This window comes from Lutjanus erythropterus, chromosome 17 (assembly GCF_056507025.1).
Source record: "Lutjanus erythropterus isolate fLutEry1 chromosome 17, fLutEry1.hap2, whole genome shotgun sequence".
NCBI lineage: Eukaryota > Metazoa > Chordata > Actinopteri > Lutjaniformes > Lutjanidae > Lutjanus > Lutjanus erythropterus.
Window position 1 is genome coordinate 997,323 of NC_139333.1, and position 19,974 is coordinate 1,017,296.

The 19,974-nt window shown below is 42.4% G+C and overlaps 1 protein-coding gene across 1 annotated transcript in view; it reads right to left on the reverse strand.

Moving 5' to 3' along the window:
• The window catches only part of ankfn1a (ankyrin repeat and fibronectin type III domain containing 1a), a 108,284-nt gene that overhangs the window by 41,033 nt on the left and 47,277 nt on the right, over positions 1-19,974 (reverse strand). Inside the window, exons 7-9 of the mRNA XM_084741421.1 lie at positions 14,775-14,888; positions 8,750-8,948; positions 6,520-6,730 (exon numbers count right to left, since the gene is read on the reverse strand). Coding sequence (XP_084597547.1) covers positions 6,520-6,730; positions 8,750-8,948; positions 14,775-14,888 — 524 coding nt within the window. The remainder of the gene's footprint in view (positions 1-6,519; positions 6,731-8,749; positions 8,949-14,774; positions 14,889-19,974) is intronic.

Consider the following 19,974-nt stretch of genomic DNA (forward strand, 5'->3'; position numbering starts at 1 on the left):
GGATCACCGGATAATTATGGAGAACAATGATTATAGTCTTTAAGATCATCATCATGACTCTCAAGGAAGATTAATAACTGAACTGAACAACAACAGACTGCACTTGATAAAAGTAACATTACGGCCAGATGTGTAACAGCAGAAAGCTCTGATGGAAGTAAGGATTTATACAAAGGCATTAAAAAAAAAAACATGGCTGTTCTTGCTTTCAACTGATCAGCCAATCAATTCATTGTCTCGAGTAACAGGCCTCACATCCGCCAGCAAATCACAACAATTAGAGATGTTCCAAGAGTTTCCTCTGTCCTGTCAAGGACTGTTATTGCCAAAATATTAACAATATTTGCTGCAGTGACATTACTGCACGAATGAAAATGTTTAAAATTACTGAAAGCAGCCTCTCTAATTAATAAGGTAAATGAAGGGAAAAAAATCACTCAGACATCAATACAACACACAATAAAGAAATCACCTGGAAAGCTCGCACTGCTTAACATCATTTAAAAGATGATTTAATGATGATGATAATGATAAGAATCTCTTGTTGCTAACTCATCCAGTATTTTAGGCAGTGTGAGAGGCATTTTACAATACTGGTATCAAAACAATCCTAATAGAAATAATCACATAAATTTATCCAGTATAACTTAATCCTTCAAGTATAGTTAGTTTAGAAAGTGTGTTGTTGTATTTCTTGTGTAGTAATTCAAACAGTTGCAGGAATATTTCCTCTCTTGACATTTTGTGAGTTTTCGTTTATTTATTTATTAGACTAAAAAACTGAGAAAAAAAGAAAAGACAAAAAAACTGAAAAAACAGCAAACTGCTCACACAGCTGAAACTACAGGGAGGAGGTCTGAGCTAAACAGAACAAGCCGGGGCTAACTGGTTAGCATGCTAACTTTAATAGATATCTCTGCAACAGAGTGCAAAGATGTCTTTGACAGAACATTAAAACTGTTATTTCTTCACATTCTGTTGATACTTTAATTCATTTTTGAATGTAAATTTTAAAATACTTATACACTTTTACTTCAGTAAGGTTTTGAATGCCTGACTTTTATTTGTATTGGAGTATTTTTACAGTTTAGTATTAGTTCCTTCACTTCAGTAAAGATCTGAATACTTCTCCCACAGTTGTATTTAAGCTGCTGCAGTGTTTTTTGTCTTTCAGCTGTTTGATTGTGGCGATAATCCTCGTCGGTGATAATTGTTTGCCTAATTAGAGGGTATAATTATCTGCTGTAACACAGGTGTTTGTGTCAGTGTCGACTGCCGCACTGAGATAATGAGCACATGTAATGTGAGACGTATTAAATGAATGGAATTCTCTGCAGAGACACACACTGAATGGACTTAATGGTGACGGTGATAAGATTGTTGCCAGGTGATTGGTGCATTGTTCAGTGATGCTGCTGGCTCCGTTTTTACACCACAGTGGAATTAAGACTCTAAAGTTGATTTATTTGCACAGGAAACAAAACCTACACAGAAAACATGGAAGGAAGAAAAGCAAGTGAGATAAAAAAAAAAAAGGATGTTTCACCAAATCTAAAACAATTGTTATGCATGAGGAGAGAAAAAAGACACAAATGAACACAGAAAATGTAGGTATTTTTGATCATGTCTAAAATAGAACGACCAGGTTCTGATTACAGAGGATTTCAGTACTTGTCGAGAGTGTCTGTTAAATCTGACAGATTCACACAGAAAATCTAAATCTGCTGCACGTTTGACAGCATTCAAGTAATCAAAGAAAGTGTTCAAACCAATGTGCAATAAATTAATTACACAAGCTGTGAACACGAAAATACACACAAGAGATCACGTGATTTTGACTAGAAAGACTTAAATTAAGTTCTGTCAGTCAAACTACAGAACAGAAACCAGTAGAGCTTTGTGAACCCTGAGACTGTCCAGCCTGTTCCTGGTTCTCTCCATCCGGCGGTTGCCGTTGGAAACGGCAGCAGCCATATTATAAAGCTGGAGGTGTCATTTCCTGCTCAGCCCGGCCTGTCAGAGCCCGGCTAGCTGCTAACGGCTGCTAATTGAAAAGGCTGTAAATTAACAGGCCGCTGTGTCTGACGAGCAGCCGCCGCACACAGGAGGACACTGTCTGACCGAGCGGACGGGAGGGGCTAAATATAGAGCCAGCACTCTCCAGGGGCCCCAGGGGCCTCGTAAATTAACACACAGGCAATGTAGGTGAGCTCACACACACACACACACACACACACACACACACACACACACACACACACACACACACAGAGGCAGACAGAAAACACTGACACACACACACACAAACACAAAGTCATTAGTTGTGAGTTTTTCTACACAGCTTCATTTTTCCTGCTTGATCTTTGCAGGAACACTGGTGGGGAGAATAATTAAGACAAATATTAATGATGACACATGTTAATCTGATGGTAAATAAACTGTCAAAATATCTGATGAAGTGAAACGACTGAAACAATCCTGCAGTTTTTCTGAGCTCCTGTCTGACTTGGTAACAAAAACATTTGTGTCGATGCTGAAAGGTTCATACATGTTTTGGAGCGACAGACAGACAGCAGCTGTGATGGTATGGAGGGATTCAGAGAGACATATGCTGCCATCACTGACGTCTTTTTCAGAGACGTCCCTGATTATTTCAGAGAGACGATGCTGAGACACATTGTGGACGTGTTCCAACAGCGTGTCTTCATAGTAAGAGTTCAGGTAGTAGACTGAGCTGCCTGCAGTCCAGACCGGATTTTTTTTGTGAATGGCTCAGAACAAACTTTCTGGGAAAATCTAAACGATGTGACGTTTACTTGCACTCCTGACAATCCTCCCACTCTTCAGCTCCCCTATAGCACCAACAATGAGCAACACTAGCTAACGTTAGCTTAGAAATGAGCCCACGAACGTCAACAAACAGCTGGCACCCTCCACAACACAGAGTCTAAAGTCACAGCTAACATTACTGCCAAGCATGTCAGATAGTGTATATTGTGATACTGTGGTTTAAGACAACTAGGTAACGGTGCAAAAGTACTGTCTTTCATTCATCCAGACTCCTGAGGCTGATCTGGAACATAATGTAGTAGTGGCTGTGTTCTGTTGCACCACCTAGTGGAGACAGGAAGTGACACTGAACTCCTTCCTGCAGCGTCCAAAACACTTGAAAACACAGAGTCATGTTGCAGAGTCACCGTGTGGGAAGGAAGTGACAGAGGCCGCATGCCCCGTCACGATCATTGCTGCCAGCAGCTTTATGTATAAATATTAGGGATGTACCGATACTGATACCAGCATCGGGTATCAGTCCGATACTGTCCTCACATACTCGTACTCGTATTAATAAAACTACTCCAATACCACATACCCGATACCACGTCACGAAAAGCAGCCGCTCGATACAAGTACACATCTAAAGAACCGCCATGATGCAGAGTTCAAGGAGTCACGCTGTCATCACCAGGGAGAGACTCGCTGTCCTCAACATCATCCATTAATGACTGCAGAGACTTTGGAGTCCATGTAAAACTGGAACCCTAAAAAAATATCTGGAATTTATTTCCCAGCATTCAGCATTCACTGGTGTGATTTAAAACAAGGATTTTAGGAAAATACAAAATCTTTAGTGAAATTTTGTTGCTAATACTAAAATATTCAACACAGGATTTTTATAATACCGCAGAACTTTTTCTTTAAAACAACTTAATTCTTCTTCACCACTGAATTCTAAATGTTTCCACATAATTATTATTTTACTGGTTCGAACAGACGTCCACAGACATTTGTTTACTTTTACTTCAGTAAAAATATGAGGGCACGACTTTCAGTTGTAATGGAGATTTTTACCTTGTAAGCGCGCCCCCCCCCCCCCCCCCCCCCTCTCTCTCTCTCTCCCCCCCCTCTCTCTCTGGGTGCTGTCAGGCCTGGCTGACTGATTTACTTGGCACTTGAGGAATGACATAAACAGAGAGCAGCCGGCCCCAGGAGGGAAAACAGCACCACTGTTTACTCTGTGTTTGTTTACAAGGATGGGATTGTACCGCCGCCCAGAGTCCAGGCCGCTGCGTGGAGAGCCTTCGCCACCACCGCCGCCGCCACCTCCCCACAGCACAATAAATCACTTAGCTGTAATTGGCCCGGCGTTACACGCATCATTGGAACAGTTAAACCATTAAACGACAAACCTCGTTAAAGCTGTCCGGTGGGGAGTCACGCAGGAGGCCCCGCTCGCTGTACAGTGGCCACTGTTTCACCTCCTCACACACACACACACACACACACACACACTCATATACACACACACACACACACACATACACACACACACACACACACACTTTTTCCCTCCATCAGTCCCCTGGTTGTCCTCTATAAACCCTCCAAAAGGACAGGTGGTTCTTACCTTACGACTGAACCCCCATCAGCCCCCACTGTGTGTGTGTGTGTGTGTGTGTGTGTGTGTGGGCAGGGGGGAGGAGGGAGATAGCATGCTCATTCAGGTCCAGGAGACCCAGACTGGGCTGCAGACACAAACACAAAACATGTCTGATCCACAGCATCACACACACACACACACACACACACACACACACACACACACCAGTGAACTGTACAGATCCACTGACTGTAAATTTAAATTCTGATTTTCAGACTTTTTCAGTCTGACCTGCCAACTCTGACTCTCTTTCCTTCTAAGAACGACGACAGACTGCAGACACAAACACTGTGTAACTTTTCTTTCATAGAAAATTAAATCATATGTTCGTAACAAATCCACGGGTCTGACACAAACAGATTTGACCTTAAGATGTGCATGTGAATAATTTAAAAACTTCTGTTGCCTTCATCGATACTTTAGGTGAGAACAAAATTTAAGAAGTAAGAGTGTTAAGAGTTTTATCCACTGGCTACGAGTTTCGAAAATGATGGTGCATCACACGCGACAAGATTTTATTATTTATGGGGAAGCAGGTGTAAAACAACAGAGACTGACGTGGTGCAGCAGTTTTATGTTTGTAAAACTTTCCTCAAGCTGAGAAAAGTGATTCAAAAATCTGTAACGTCATCACAATACAACAGGCTGATAAGATGTTGCTTTAATTATACACAGACAGACGATGTGACAGCGTCTGCAGTGTGAAGGTTTGTGTCAAATATCATATCAAAGTTGATCTCTGCTCTCAGAGCCAATCACATTTCTTCAACTCCACATTTCATGTCCATCTTAAGAGCCGTCATCCCGATCGCCATGACGACTTAAAGAAGAGCAAAGAGGAAAAAACGTCACTCAGTCAGTAGTATTTGTATAAGCATTTTATTTTGAAAAACATTATATTTTATAATGAAAAGGTTTGCATTTTATTTTGAAAAATATTGTACTCTATTCTGAAAAGCACTGCATTTCATTTTGAAAAGCACAGCACTTTATTTTGAAAGGGACTGCATTTTAGACTGAAAAGCAGTGTATTTTATTATAAAAGCATTATATCTTGTTATGAAAGCAGTGTGTTTTATTATGAAAAGTCTTGTATTTTATTTTGAAAAACACTGTATTTTATGTCTGCATCTGTCAGTGGACTATCACAATAAGAGCACGCAGAATAATCTGTTCATTCACTACAGGAGACACTGGACGTTCTCTGACATCAACGTTCAGATATCAGCAATTGGCCCAGATAAGTTGGGGAATATTGGCATATTGGATATCAGTAAAAAAAAACAACAATACCACACCTCCCTCAGGAGAACGTGTAGGAGAACATATCGGAGAACATGTAGTTTGTTTTTATTTAATTTGCTGTGAATCATGTTGATTTTTTTGTGAGTGACTCAGATCGGACGACTCTCACTTCCGACCTCGCTGCAGGTCTCACAGCTGACTCCGACAGCATCGGTGTCACCATGACAACCAGTGTCAACAGGAACAGGAGCATCGCTCTGATCTGTTCTCCTGTAAATGACGTTCTCAAATTAAGAGGTCAGACTGGACAGGACCAATCAGACATGATGGCTGTCTGAGGACAGAGGAGGACAGAGGAGGACAGAGGAGGACAGTGGAGGACACGGTGCTAACTGGAACCATGTGGATGTTCCCCCATAGGAGACCCTTTCATTAAGTATTCACTTGGAACCCTGTTCTAATCATTTTAACAAGAACACACTCAGGGGGTCCTATCGAGAGCTTTTTTATACTCCAAGGGTTTTTACCTAAACATGGTTAGGAGGTTCCACTGAGAACCTCTTTAAATCCCAAGAGTTTTATCTAGAACATGCTCAGGGGGTTCTATCCAGAACCCATTTATATAATGGAACAATAACCCTTGATGAACCCTTGACAAAAGAGTTCTTCACAGATTTCAAATATAAAATATTCAAATATTCATTTGAATCAATCAGAAAACAGTGACGTGACCAACTGACTAACATCCCATAATTCCTTGAGTACCTGGCACACCGAGGCATCATGGGTAACAATCACATCTGTGAAGGCCCCGCCCTCCCGTGTGGCGTACTCACAGTGCGGACTCTCCTTGCCGCCGGCCTTCAGCAGCAGTTTGGCGATGGGCGTGTTGTTGGTCATGATGGCGATGTCGAGCGGCGTCAGGCCCTGGCTGTTGGGCGTGTTCAGGTCCAGCTCCTCGGCCGAGAACTGATACAGGAGGATCTGCACCGTGTCCAGGTCCTGCTGCTCCACCGCCTCGAAGATACAGTCGCTGCCCTGCATCGTCTGGTGGAGAAAACGAGCGCTCCCGTTAACCATCGCAGGACAGACGTCGTTTTGCAACCGACAAGACTGTGACAGGATTAAACCTCATGCATCACTGTGAACCACTGAGTCTTTCCAAGATGCCCCTTTAATACCTAATCATGATCCTGTCACCTGTTACCAGCTCACCTGTTCACCTGTGGAACGTTCCAAACAGCTGTTGTTGGAGTGTTCCACACTCTCACAGTCTTCTTTTAACAAAAACAATAAAGTTTATCAGTTTGAACTTTAAATATCTTGTCTTTGTGCTGGATTAGATTGAATATAGGTTGAAAATTGTTTTGGAATTGTGTTTGTAGATCATGAAGATAATTTTGACCCTTCTGGCCTTCCATAGATCTCAGATGCAGCTCTGGTTTTTGTATTTGCCTCCCTTCCTCACCCTCCTCCCCCATCTGCCTCTTTCTTTTTTGTCTGTTGTTGTTCCTGGTCTGTAAATGTCAGACACACACACACACACACACACACACACACACACACACACACACACACACACACACACACACACACACACGTAACACCCGTCACACACACCATGAATCTCCAAATGTCTCTCAAGGCAGCAGGGAGGACGTGATGAAGAGTGAGGTCGAGTGTTCTCGAGCAGACACTTTTCCCTCCTCTGTGTGTGTGTGTGTGATCAGCTGAACACAAACCATGGCACATACACACACACACACTCTCACAGCGGTCTATTTCATGATGTAACCATGAAGATGTGCAGCGGCTCGAGGCAGGAGCTCGCAGATTGAATCAGAGACGTGACGAATGACGGAGTAGAGAGTCTGAACACATCGCTGATAACAGAATTACTGAAACACTTAACAAGATGGTTATTGATTTGTCAGGCAGACACACACAGCACAGGGTTTCCCTCAACGTTTTCTTTCTCTCGACATCTGATAAAACATCGACAGTCTTTGTTTACACAGAAAAGCATCAGGAGTACCGGTGTAGGAAGGTGTCTCCAAACCAGCCAAACTTCATTAACAAAATCAGTCATTTTAGCTCACAGGACACAGGAGTTGCTGCTTTCATCTGTTAGTTTGTCTGAGTTATTGTGAAGTTAGTTCAGATTCACTTAAGTCACACAATAACATTAATTAACTAAATAATTGAGGCAGCAGTAGACCAGCAGCTCCTGTTTTCTGTGAGGTAAAATTACTGATTTTGTCAGTGGAGTTTGGTTGGTTTGCAGATTATATATATATTGCAGAGTAACTTATATAACAGCAGTTTGCTGACAGAAAAGGTTGTAAGGTAAAGGGGAGAAAATATTCTAAATATAGTGCACATTTAAACTCATATTTTTTTTGTCACCATGGAGTCCAAGTGGACGTTTGAATCAAGTTTGAAGAAACTCCCTCAAGGTGTTCCTGAGATTTCACGAGAATTGGACAAGCCGTCTGTTGCTGACGTGGACACACAAACAACCCTGAACAGCATGAATCATAGAGACACACTGATGACTAACACAACTGTTACCAGACAACAGTTGTCACGCAGTCTATACTCTGCAGACAGGCAGGTTTATGACGTCCAGTACTGTGTCCTGTTACTCATGAAGTTATTAGATTAGAAATAATTCTGGTCAAATGTTTTCTTTTAAATCTGTGGTGAGTAAACTAAGTATCTTTGGATTTTTAACTGTTGGTCTGTCATGAAGACGTATCTTAAATACACGTCAGCGTCTGACACCAGTCTGAAGATTGACCAGATTCTCTTTGCTGTTTGTGTGTCCGACTTCCTGCCTGTTCGATCTGCTCTTTGCAGCTTGACATGAATTCAATCAAAAATAGATTCCAACATAACTCTGCCTGGTGGAATAAACATGAATTATTTTGAAAACCAAATGATTGACTGATATACTGTCTGGTTAATCTACAGACAGGGCTGCAGCTGAAGATTATTTCATTATAGATTAATCTGCACAAACAACACCACTGATGTCTCCCTCCTCTTCCTCTCCTCCACACTCACCGAGGCTTTGCGGAGGCGGTCCGTCTTGCCGAAGAAGTAGGCATCTTCGAAGGAGGAAGTACTTCCTCGCAGCTTCTCTGACAGGTTCCGGTAGAGACGCTTGGCGGCGCTCGGGGAGGCCGGCCCACCGGGGCACTTCCTGGTCTGGGACAACTGCAGGTTCTGCATCTGCTGGGTCATAACACCCGGGAGGCGTCTGCTGGTGGAGAGACGGAGAGGACAAAGTTAGTTAGACTGAGGATGAAAACTGACTTTAGAGCCTGAGTTTAATCTAAAGTAGGCAGGACACAAAAACACAGTTTTCCAAGATTTCAACTCGCCAAACAGAAAATCTACCCACACTTAGTGGTGTAGACTCTGATTAGCCTTTATAGAGACCGTTGATCAAACTATTAGGAACAAATATCGTCTGATCGGAGATCAATTAGAGATACACGATACATAGAACATCTGGTTTATCCAAACTATACCAGATGTGTTGAAGAACTCATCTTCCCATGCAACCAACCAAACCAAACAGGTCAGGTGTATCAGGTGGGGTTTATCCACCTTTCATTCTGTTTTACCTCTGCAGCCCTGATTAGGATGCTTCACTTTGGGGTGGAAACTGGATCAGATCCGGAGTGTCCAAGACCAGAAGGAGCTGGTTGTGTTTGTGTTTGTGGACGAGGATGTTCAAGAAAGTCTGCTGCCACTGAGATCATGAGGACCAGGAAGAGATGAAAAGACGAACGGATCGATGGTTTATCGCTTTATGACTGGTCAGTGTTTCCTTAAGCTCTCACTCTGTCAGAAAAGATTGCTTCAGTTTTTATTATCCGGCATCTAAATGACCTTCAGTTGCCCACGACCCTCACTCCTTCTCTGCACTCGCTTCAACAAATTCAACACGTCAGCGAGATGACAAGACTGTCAGAAGTGTCTTCTGTGTGGGTTGATGAAGGGAATCAGAGGCTGAATACATGGACAGACTGAAAAACATCAGTGAAAAGCACAGGAGTCGTCTTTGAGACATTAAACGTTACATCACGTCCTTGTCGTCCTTCACATCAGTCCTGTATTATGACTCCCTGCATGAGGACAAACTCTTTGCAGTGAATAAAAGCTCTTCTGTTGTTATTGACCTGAAAATCTTTCCTTGTGAAACAGCCACTGATGTGAAAAACAAACACGCCCGTGCGGCCGCAGCAGGAACCACACCTGCAGACTCGTCAGATGAAAACTGCTGGTCGACACACTGCTGCTGATTGGCTCACGCGCTCGTCTGCACAAAGTGTTTCCATCCAAATTTTAAGAAAAGCAGCAAAAGAAAATGTCATCGAATGCTTGTTTCCATCCACTGCTGTTGGAGGTGTAAGCACACATCAGCACACCTGAGTAAGTTAAGTGCTGTGAGCTGGACGAGGAGTGAGTGACGGTGAATTAAAGATTTCATTTGACCAAACCAGAGTTGATGATTGTCGGACGAGTCGACAGACTAACAAAGACAGTTAAGTTAGAAACTTGAATTCAGAAGGTGAATGGTTGCATTTCTCTGCTGGTGAAGACATCACCAATTTCCAACGGATGGCCTGTCGATGGTCGGCTGGAGAATCTTAACACACCGCCCGGTGGGTGGCGCCAATTGTGCAATATGAAAACCATTGTATCGCTGAAGGAGAAGAGGGCGTGACAGGATGATGTAATGAAAGGAGCGCCGGTGGAACCTTAAAGATTTGGGTGCGGCAGCAGGTCGGTCTTTAAGGACTTGTCTTGTGAACCAGAGGGTCGCTGGTTTAAGTACGTGCGGAGCCTGGACTCGTAGCCCACTCGACAACTTAGCACGTCTATATGTTCTGTTTGTGCACGGCCAGGTGTGTACATTAACAACACAACGAAAACATGTAATTTAATTAATTAATAAATTGTTTCTACTTCTTCTTGATAAATAATGTAGAAAATGGGAAGTAAATCAGACATTTCTGATTTATTGTAGAGCCATGGGAGCCTGTTGGAGCAGAAACAGCTGATCAGTCACGCTCCTATCCCAACAGAATGGGTGTATATTTATTATATATTTAAATTAAATATCTTGTCAATTAAAAAGCCCCCCCCCCTGAAAAGAGGCAGTCTCTCGGGGCATTTTTATTCAGATTTGGTTATTTCTCTGATTGTCAGTCGAGTGTTAGGGTCCATGAGACTGAGAGGGATCTGTGATGAACAGAGACGTCAGCAGACAGGTAGTAAAACACCTGCTGCAGGTTTAAACTTCACCACACCTCCACTCTGATCACACATCAGCTGACACAGACGGAGGAGGAACACAAACATCTCCTGCAGCTAAACTGACACACAGACAGACAGACAGACAGGCAGACGGACAGACAGACAGAGAGGCAGACAGACAGACAGACAGACAGGCAGACGGACAAACGGACAGACAGGCAGACAGACAGACAGGCAGACGGACAGGCAGACAGACAGACAGGCAGACAGGCAGACAGACAGACAGACAGACAGACAGACAGGCAGACAGACAGACAGACAGGCAGACAGACGGACAGGCTGAAATATCAATTCACAGTTTAAGTTTAAAGCTGCAGCGTCTAATCTGACAACAGAGGCAATTATGTGCGTGTGTGTGGAAAATCTTTGCAGATGGAGCTTGTTAAACATAATTGGGCTCAGCCTACAAATTGATCCAAATATCAATCTTTTAGCCCGATTATACAACCTCCTCCACCCCCACACCTCCAGATCCATGTTCACTGATGAGGGAAAACACGAGGCTTTAAATTATTAAAGAGGAAAAAATTGCTTTTATAATTGTGTTGTATAATTCACTGTTCAGTCCGACAGTAAATACACTGGAGAGATCTGTGTGTGTGTGTGTGTGTGTGTGTGTGTGTGTGTGTGTGTGTGTGTGTGTGTGTGTGAGATCGGCTCTGTGAAAACAAGCCTTTTCTTAAAATTAAGAACAACAACAAATTAATTGGACCTGATTTTTTTCAACCTCTGTGATGTTTTGACAGTTTGCTTTCTGATATAATCAGAAATAATTCATGTTAAAATCTTTACTCATCAGTTAATTATCAGAGTTTATTAAAAAGGCTGTAAACCTGCACAGGAGGAATAAAATAATCCCTTAATTATTAAATCCTCCATTAAAAAAGCTCTCAGACTGAAGCCAACTGTAAAAGCTTTTTATTGAGACATTAATCTGGATTTAATGGAGTATTTACGAACAAATCTTATTATCAAACTCTGGATGTGGATCTGGAGAGGCCATCCGCCACCTTTCCTTAACTTTAGAGGATATTTTTAATCTTCTCATGTGTTTATGTTCAAGGGACTAATGGGAACAACAGTTTTTGAAATTGGTCCAGAATTGCAGCCGGCAGAAGCTAAACTGAACTAAAACACAATATTCAAACTTTCACCAACAACTCTGGACACCAACAAGACCGAGACACCTCAGGCCGGTTTTACAAAGATATTTTAGATTAGTCTTAATTTTGCTCACAGATTAGTCTTTTGTGAGTTAGACTATTTCACTAAAAGAAACCAAAAGAGTTCGATGCCTTAAGACCCATGTTACCGTGGTAACAATCAGTGGGACCTAACCCAAAAACACTTTTGCTGCAAATAAAGCAGGAGAAGAAGAACTGCTGATGGACTGAATGTGCCGTTTATTTCTAACATACATAACTGCATGTGAAACAGTTAAACTTCAAACAGCAGCTGTAAACACGATGCTGTCGGTTTGACACTGTCCCATGATGACAGAGACGTGGACATCACGGAAGTTTTGGAAAAAATCGAAGTCAAATGAATGGAACTGATCAATTTTCTAATTTACCCTGCTCCCGACCAGGTGATGAGGTCAGCATCAGTTACCATGGTGATCTAGCCAGGTTAAAGAGAGACTGAAAACTCTTTCTCAGGTGTAACACCTGCGTTTACACTCCTCTTTCATATCAATTTGGCTGCTGATTATATTTATGCGTCTGTATCCAGGGACTCCGAGTCCTCTGAGTGACTGGACACAACCATAAAGACGTCTAATCATGCTAATGAAGTATTTTCAGTGAAGATATTTTGCAGATACGTTCAGTAAAAATGTTAATAAAAAATGCAGTACAGCGCTGTGATATAAGACACCTCGTCTGTGGAAACAAAGTGGTTGTGTTGCCCTAAATTTGTCTAATTCAGATTCTTCAGCTGCTCTAAAATGTTTTTCTACGCTGATTTTTGTCCGGTGTCGTCGTGTTTCAGGCAGAGATCACTGCACGCACAGAACAGGCAGGAGGAATCATTACACACACTAATAACCATTTCAACCTGCACGGCGTGTGTGAACGGAGACGATCTGCAGAGACAGAAAATGTCAAACCGCTGTGAGAGAAAAAGACATCAGAGATAATGACAGAGGACTGACAATTTACACAGAAGCACATCTGGCTGTTATAGCTGAGGACAGCTTGTCCATTTTTCAGGTCAGTGGTTCAGGTTTAAGGCAGCGGTCTACAGCATTTTACTCTCAAAAGAGCCATTTTCACTTCCCAAAAGTCTGTTGATTTATCTATGTTGCTCTGAGAATTTTCTGATTTGTAATCTATAGTTAGCCTACAGAGACTCTTTACTAGCCTCGGAGTAAAACGCTAAAGGAAAATGTGCTGAAGGAAAAGACCAAAAATGTATTAAATTTATTTAGTACACACATACTACACATATTTACAACTGGAGAATGTAGAAATAATTTTACAATCTAACTTTTATAACTTTACAAGTTGCAGTGATGATGGATGAAAATTACAATGTGTTTAAGAGAAACTACGGTGGAAACTTAGAAAAAAGCGCAAAAGTCTGTATCTAGAGCTGGTATTTTCTTTGTCCATTCTGGGCTTCTGTAGAAACAGAGCAGAGCATTGCTCCGCAGCCAGAGACAACAAAGACACGGGAACTTCTTCAACTTTTTCTGCAGTGTTTTCATGAACAAACTGTACATTTACTGCCACAAGACAACTGCTAAACTTCACACATCGTGTTGGTGGAAAATGGATCAGGTTTGATATTCACACATGTCAAAGGAAAACTGCAGACCGTCGAGGAAGTTTGGCTGCTCATTTGCTGCTGGACGCATTGAAATGTGCGCACAAAACAGAGCCTTTACAGACACGTGGCGCGAACGCTGCCGTCACGTGAGCACAATGTTGACATGAAGTTTGCAGTCTAAAAACTAGAGTTTGAAAGATTTGGTTGGTTACAGGAAGGGAGGACCAAATGTGGATTAATTTGATGTTGAAAATAGTCCCAAGGCTCCATTTCCTCCTTTTTGATTGATAGAAAACTACAGAGAGCAGCAGGCACATAAACAACAGAAGAACACGCGCAAACATTTGTGAGGATTACACATCATTTCAAGAGAGAATGCTCACCTGGGACTGACTGTCAGGTATTATATTCATATATGTGCTCACATCAAAATCAGTTTTGGTCAACAGTTCAGTCTCCTTTCTGAATCAGAGCTCAAGGTGTATTAAAGTCTTCACTCTCTGCAAACCAAACAAACTCCATGGCTGAAATCAGTGATGTTACCTCACAGAACACAGGAGCTGACGGTGATATTTGTCTTCTGTAACAGTGGTTTCCTGTCAGAAAACTCTGTCTGCCAGAAAGGTAAAGTGGTGCTCTAAGTATGGCATCGATTAAACCACCGACCACACTACCCCTTTAAACTGCAGGTAACCATGGCAACAGCCCTGATGCTCCAGGTTCTGTCAGCAGTCGAATTTTGTCTGAGAAATCATGTTTTTACTGCCACTTCGGTGGCCACACTAAACACTACGATACCCATGAGCCTCAGCTGCTGTTGCTATGGTGAAGAAGCCAGTCAGTGATTTGAATCAGAGCTGCAGCTTCATGAAAAAACAACCTGAACTGCTGAATATTTGCGACTTAAACACACGCCATCATCAACTAATTTCATGTATCAGGACACCTGATACACCTGTGTGTGTGTGTGTGTGTGTGTGTGTGTCCTCACCTGTCCAGGCTGAGTGAGGATCGGGGGATTCCCGTGTAAAACAGGGGCTTCAGAGCATCTCCTGCTGGCCTCTGGTTCCACCTCTGGGCCAAGCGAGAGATTCTACTGTCTGACCTGACACACACACACACACACACACACACACACACACACACACACATACACACACACACACACACACAGAGAGAGAAGAAGAAGAGAGTGTTGCATAAGAACCTGAGGACTGTAAATCCACAGCAGGAAAAATCCACACAGAAGGAACAGAGAGAGAAAGTCCTCGGCAGGTGTTTCCAGGTGAAATCACACGAGAACAGATCCAAAAGAGGAAGAAGAGGATGTTCAGAAAGTTCTCACACCTTCTGTCTTTTTCTCCGTGTTCACAGTCCAAAAATCCAACAATCACCACGAAACAGAAACAGATGCAGCCTGTAAGCAGAATCTCTTAAGAAGAATCTCCTTCACGCTCCATCGTGTCAAACTGTCACAGAGACTCTTCACAGCATCGTGACGAACAAACCCCTCACTGCTGTCACAACGTCGCTGTGAAGCTCACAGACAATCTGAGAAACAAATCTTATGCCAGATTAAATTTATTTTCCTTTGCCGAAGAGAAGAGCAGGGACCGAAGGACGCGGCTGCAGGCAGGACTGCAGCAAAATTCAACAAAGAGGAGACGACAGCCTGGCTCCCGGCGGTCCAGCACGCCTTAAACCAGATCCCAGTGTCCCTGAACTGGTCGATGGTCCTGCACCAGAACACAAATCAGGATCTGCTCTGCTTTGCAACCACCAGACCAGATGAGACACCTGTCAGGTGAAAACCGAGCCACAGAACTTGCCTCAAAGTCAAAGTAAAATAAAAAAAAAAACTGCTATAGGTTTTAAAGAGAAAATCCGTAACTTTTTTCCATCAATATTTTTATGGTCTGTCACTATTTCTACAGCTTTTAAAGTGAATCCATCATTATTTCTTCAACTTTAAAAGTAAAAATCCATCACTATTCCCACAGATTTTAAAGCAAATATTTAGTATTTATAAGTATTGTAAGTATTTCTGTAGATTTTTTCAAGTGAAAATCCAGGCTATTTTTTTTAGATTGTTACGTTAAAATCCGTCACTACATCTTTACATTTTAAGGTCAAAATCCGCCCCTTTTCTGTCAATATTTCTATGGCTTTTAAAGTGAAAATCTGTCACTATTTCTGTCACTGTGCCTCAGATTGAAAATCCTGGCGTTAATCATACTCACTATAAAAAGTGAAGGTAAATGAGCGTGAGGCTCGTGATCAGCAGCAGATCAATCCAGCCTCTGACTCTCCTCCGCCTGACGCCTGCCTGCTGCCTCCGGCTCTCTGGAGCTCTGGATCATCTCCAGACGGGAGCAGAGACTCCGGCAGCCCCCAGATGTGATGCTCCGACCTGGATACACCAGTCTGAGAGTGTGTGTGTGTGAGTGTGTGTGTGTGTGTGTGTGTGTGTGTGTGTGAGTGTGTGTGTCTCTATCTGCTCCCTACTGAGGAGCTCCGGCTCCGACTGACTGTACTGAACACCTGTTCACCAGCGGACACATCGCGACACATCGGCAAACACACACACACACACTCGCACAAGTGGAAACACACACACAGCAGAGAGCGAGAGCACAGAGAGAGAGAGAGAGGGAGAGAGAGAGAGAGAGAAAGGAAGAGAAATAATGAGATAGGGATGTTTGAGAGGATAGCGAGGCTGGAGGGTGCACATGTGGGGGGTAGTGTGCCCTGTGACACACACACACACACACACACACACACACACACACACACACACACACACACACACACACAGTGTAAACCATGATGGAGGAGGGGCAGCGGCTTGAAAGGGCTGAGAACAAAAAGGGTGAGTGAGGGGAGGTAACAGTGTGAGGAAGTGAGTGATGCAGAGAGAGAGAGATTAAATTCACTGATGCTCCGGAGGAAACAGTCACTGCAGGAAAAACATAAATAATACGTAAATAAATAAATATGTGGTTTTGAGAAATAAAAAATGTCATAAGAATGTAATAAAATTCAGGATGTTGCAGTAATTCATCTGCAGAATAATCATCCCTGCAGAGAGACAGAGGCTGACGACGAAAGTCATGAAATGATAATCAATTATTTTTCACTTTCATTCATATTTTTAGGGCTCAAGCACTGAATGGTGTGAGGTCAGGTTTTTTTCGTCCTCTTCAGTCACATTATTTGAGCGGCTAAACGTGCTCGATGACACATATGTGTCATGTCAAAGCATACAAAAAAGACTCTTGGACCCAACAGGAAGTCGGCCATTCTGAATCTCGTGGTCATTTTTGATGTTTTCCATATATTGTATTTTAACAAACTCCTCCTACAGAATTCATCATAATGACGTCAACATCAGCGTGTACCATCTAGATCACTCTGTCACAAAAAAAAAGCACAATAACATCTTATTTCATGTGAAGAGGAGGTGAAACCAGGAGCTGCAACAGACTGAAAATTCTTAAAAAGTGACTCTGTAAAACGTGTACAAACCCTGGAACTGTGATTTTAGTCGACATGTGCAAACCTGAATTTTAGGACCTCAGAACAGACAAAGTCTTGGGGACCCCCTGTGACTTCTGGTGCCCCTCTGAGGGGGCCCAGACCCCAGGTTGGGAACCAAAATACAGAAGTTACCCTTTGATTCAGAGAAATACAGCAGATTTTATCCTCCATTATTTAAAAAGCCGTTGGTCAGTTAGAGCTGAAGATTTTAAAAAACTATCTTATTGTGATTATTTTAACTGACATTGCAATTTTGATATGATTTGTGATATTAGAGGTCATGATCATTTTTTACACCTTTATTCTTCTTCTCGTGTAGGACAGAACGTCTCACCACGTTCATTCAGTCCAAAGGCTCATTTTGCAATAATGCACCTCATGTGATCTGAACATTGGAGAAAGTCATGTAGTGATTTTGATAAAATCTCAATAAACTGTGCAGCTCTAATTAATCCATCATCATCGTCGTCATCATCATCATCATCATCATCATCATGTATCAGTTGGTCATGTTTTCAAACTCTCAGTCTCTACAGAGAATTTAGAGTTTTACAGTGTTTTGTGGAGACGTCGATGCAGCAGAGAGTTTCTGTCACGTGTCAAAGGTCAAACTGTGAACGTGAGGCTGCTGCTGGATTCTCAGGTCTCTCTGAACGACTGAACGTTTCCACCTGCTCCGCCTCGTCTTTACTGCTCTGCAGCAGCCGTGGAAAAGTACCAACCTCACTGACCTCCAACACACACACACACACACACACACACACACACACACACACACACGGGCTCAACACAGAGGCTTAAAGGAGCAGTTCCACCAAAACACAATACAATTAATGCAACAACAACAGAACATGTTACCAAACAGCCGTGTTTTGACCAACATATCTGTTCAAAACCAGTGTTTCTCAAACTGCTTTTCTGGGACCCACTTTTTAAAAATGACAAACCACCGTGACCCAGTTCACAACTGACCTTATCAATAAATCCTGGATAGAGTTCATTTGTGTATTAAGGAGCGTTTATGACCATTGTTACTACACTGATGCATGCATACACACATTAAATACTTAAATAAATGCATTTAGGCTGAAAGAACAGACGTACGTCTGTGTCCTGCTCATGTTTGGACCTACTTTTCAAGTCATTTCTGTGACAATGAGTTTCATTATCGATCACTCTGTTTTCTCTATTAATAAATTAGTTGATTGATTGTTCCCAGCACTGACTTCAGCAGACAGCAGCTGTGATGGTATGGAGGGATTCAGAGAGACATATGCTGCCATCACCGACATCTTCTTCAGAGACGTCCCTGATTATTTCAGAGAGACGATGCTGAGACACATTGTGGACGTGTTCCAACAGCGTGTCTTCGTAGTAAAAGAGTTCAGGTCCTAGACTGACCTGGACCTGCAGTCCAGACCTGGACCTGCAGTCCAGACGTGTCTCCCATTGAAAATGTGTGGTGCATTATGAAGCACAAAATATGACAACAGAGACTGTGGACTGTTGAGCAGCTGAAGACGAATATCAAGAAAGAATGAGACAGAATTGACCTTTAAAACTTCAACAGTTAGTGTCTCAGTTCACAAACACTGACTGAGTGTTAGAAGAAAAGATGATGGATCACAGAGAGAAACAGGATCCTGTCAAAACTTTTTTGGACTTAGTTTTTGTCTTTCATTGTCATTCATCCCACAAAGACACACCCGGTCAGCTGTTCCTGGTGTCATTTGTCCAAACTGTTTGGATTTGTAAACACAGCTGAATCTATCATGTCTGACTGACCCAGTTTCAGTGGAAGTGCCCCCCCCCCGCCTCTGAGGCTGACAGCTTGTGGGTAATAACTGTTATTTGCACCACTCAGAGAGCAAAGGAGCTGCTGCTGGCTCCTCTCCACCATCTTTAAGTTTCAACTGAAAAGACAGTGCTGAGACTCAAAGTACGAGAAGTGCCTGTAAACGCCATCCGTCACGGTGTGATCTAGAACTCACTTCAAATACTCAAGAACACGGACCACGACAATCATGTGATGTGTAACCGAATCACTGAGAGGACAATCAGCTGGCTTATATTTATCTTTTTGTCATCAAATCTCATGATCAGACTCAAGCATCGACATGTTCGGCCATCTCTCTAACTTCCTGTCAGAGCTCCAAACTCGCTGGTTCCTGCTGAAAATGTCAGTCTCGAAAATCACCTCACAAACACAGAGCTTCAACTTTTAAAAAACAGTTCAGTAATTCACTTTCAAATGACTTTTCTGACGGGAAACCACCGTTATGTAAAATAAATATTGCTTTTTTAAAACCAACCAAACTCCATTGATAAAATCAGTAATTTTAGCTCACAGAAAACAGGAGTTGTTGATCAACTGCTGCCTCCATCTGTTAGTGTGTTTGTGTTTTTATGTGACTTTAATGTTTCAAAGGGTTAATCTGATTGCACTGAAGTTACATAATAACACAAGCAAACAAACAGATGGAGGCTGCAGTAGATCCACAACTCCTGTGTTCTGTGAGATACAATCAGTGATTTTATCAATGGAGGTTTGGTTAGTTTGTAGAGCGTGATATTTGTCTTATATAACTGGTTTTGTGACAGAAAAGTCAGTCTGACAGAAGCTTAAAGTGGTGGAAATATTCTAAATATTGTGT